Here is a 1,889-nt window from a genome sequence, read left to right as displayed (position 1 = left end):
GATAATAATAATGTTGGATTTGTGAGTGCTGCATGCATTGCGGAAACACAGTATCATCTTTGTGTAGCTGTAGTAAATTGTTTGATCTTATACTGGTAAGAACAATGGCATAACAGCATTACCTAAAACTTGCTAATACATATAGCATCATGTAAATAAATTTTAATTTTGCTTTTTTTTTAAGAAAGAAACAATGTTAAAATCACAGGAAAATTGCAAGTATAGGATGAAGTATTCCCTTACCTAACCAGAATCATGTAAGAGTCTTTTGAAGACCTGAGAATCCTACCGTCTAACATTTACTATGTGTCTCCTACAAAAAAGAATATTCTCCTAAATAATCCCCATAAACCAAATGAAATACATTACTCCATCAATTCCTGAGGTATATTTCAAATTGTCAAAAAAATGTCTAAAAAATATTTCTCATAACAAATGGTCCCCAGTAGAAACACATTCTCTCCAGACAAATTTGTGCTACCCTGGTCTTACCTGGGACACTGGGGACACCCAGTCAGTGCTGAGTAGCTGAGATGAGCCAGTCCTGCAGCTGTGCCCAGCCTTCCCCATCCCCTGCTCATTTGCATGTCCCCAGAGCACTTCCTCTTGCCCTGAATACTTATTAATAGGCTGGCCACTCTTTGTGCAGGAGTGAGACCTAGTCAGGACACAGGATGGACATGAATATCCCCGCTCAGCTTCTGGGGCTTTTGCTGCTCTGGCTCCCAGGTAAGGAAGGAGAACACTAGGAATTTACTCAGCCGAGTGTGGTCAATACTGCCTGGTTATTTAGGGAAGTTCTCCTACAATATGATTGTGTGGACATTTGTTTCTATGTTTCCAATCTCAGGTGCCAGATGTGACATCCAGATGACCCAGTCCCCATCTTCCCTGTCTGCCTCTGTAGGAGACAAAGTCACCATCACTTGCCGGGCAAGTCAGGGTATTAGCAGCTGGTTAGCCTGGTATCAGCAGAAACCAGGGAAAGCCCCTAAGCCCCTGATCTATTATGTATCCAGTTTGCAAAGTGGGGTCCCATCAAGGTTCAGCGGCAGTGGATCTGGGACAGATTTTACTCTCACCATCAGCAGCCTGCAGCCTGAAGACTTTGCAACTTATTACTGTCAACAATATAGCAGTTCCCCTCCCACAGTGTTACAAACCCGAACATAAACCCCCAGGGAAGCAGATGTGTGAGGCTGAGCTGCCTCAGCTGCTCCTCCTGATGCCTCCATCAACTGAGAGTGTTCTTCAGATGCAGCCACACTCTGATGGTGTTGGTAGAGGGGACATGAAGTCACCTCTGCACCCTAATTCTTTTCTCTTTCTCAGCCGCAACAGCACAGACATAGAAATGTCTCTCCTGATGTAATAAAGACAGAGGTCATTACACTTGAAAAGTGTAGTTTATGGCTTCAGTTGGAATTCATATAACAGAGAAGAAGCCACTATAGATATTCTAAGCAGGAATTGTCTTACTACAGAGGATTAGAGTCTAAACTGCTAAAATCTAAATAAAATGTAGAAATGAATCTCTAAATTTAGTGTTTTGTTTGCAAAGAAATATTTGCCAAGTGTGGTATACAGGAAAACTCAATGGTCTTCAATATGTTGGAAGAAAGAGAACGTTAGAGTTTTATGAAAAAGGGAAAATGTTACCTATTGCTCTTTGAGTAAGTTAATTGGCACACATAAAGATTGGTAGCTGGCAAGCTCAGAATGGTAAGCAGTGGTGGACAAAGTGAAAAGTGAATTCTAGAATTATATCAAGTTATCTCAGAAGTTGTGGATAAATTTGGTTTCAGGTTTCAATGAGCTGAATCAGTGAAGCTTGTAGAGAATTTTGTTACTGAAATGCCAGGGATTCTGTGTAGATCTTGCTGCTCACC

The 1,889-nt window shown here is 41.4% G+C and overlaps 1 gene segment (V, D, J or C); it reads left to right on the top strand.

Moving 5' to 3' along the window:
- Positions 1-653: 653 nt before the first annotated feature.
- LOC108318619 lies at positions 654-1,183 on the top strand. The segment is given in 2 exon segments: positions 654-729; positions 851-1,183. Coding segments are annotated over 2 exon segments (378 nt in total).
- The last annotated feature ends 706 nt before the right edge of the window (positions 1,184-1,889 follow it).

The sequence above is a fragment of the Cebus imitator genome, unplaced genomic scaffold (genome assembly GCF_001604975.1).
Source record: "Cebus imitator isolate Cc_AM_T3 unplaced genomic scaffold, Cebus_imitator-1.0 Scaffold222, whole genome shotgun sequence".
NCBI lineage: Eukaryota > Metazoa > Chordata > Mammalia > Primates > Cebidae > Cebus > Cebus imitator.
The sequence above is the reverse complement of the archived record's forward strand: the minus strand, read 5'-3'. Positions and strand labels throughout refer to the sequence as shown.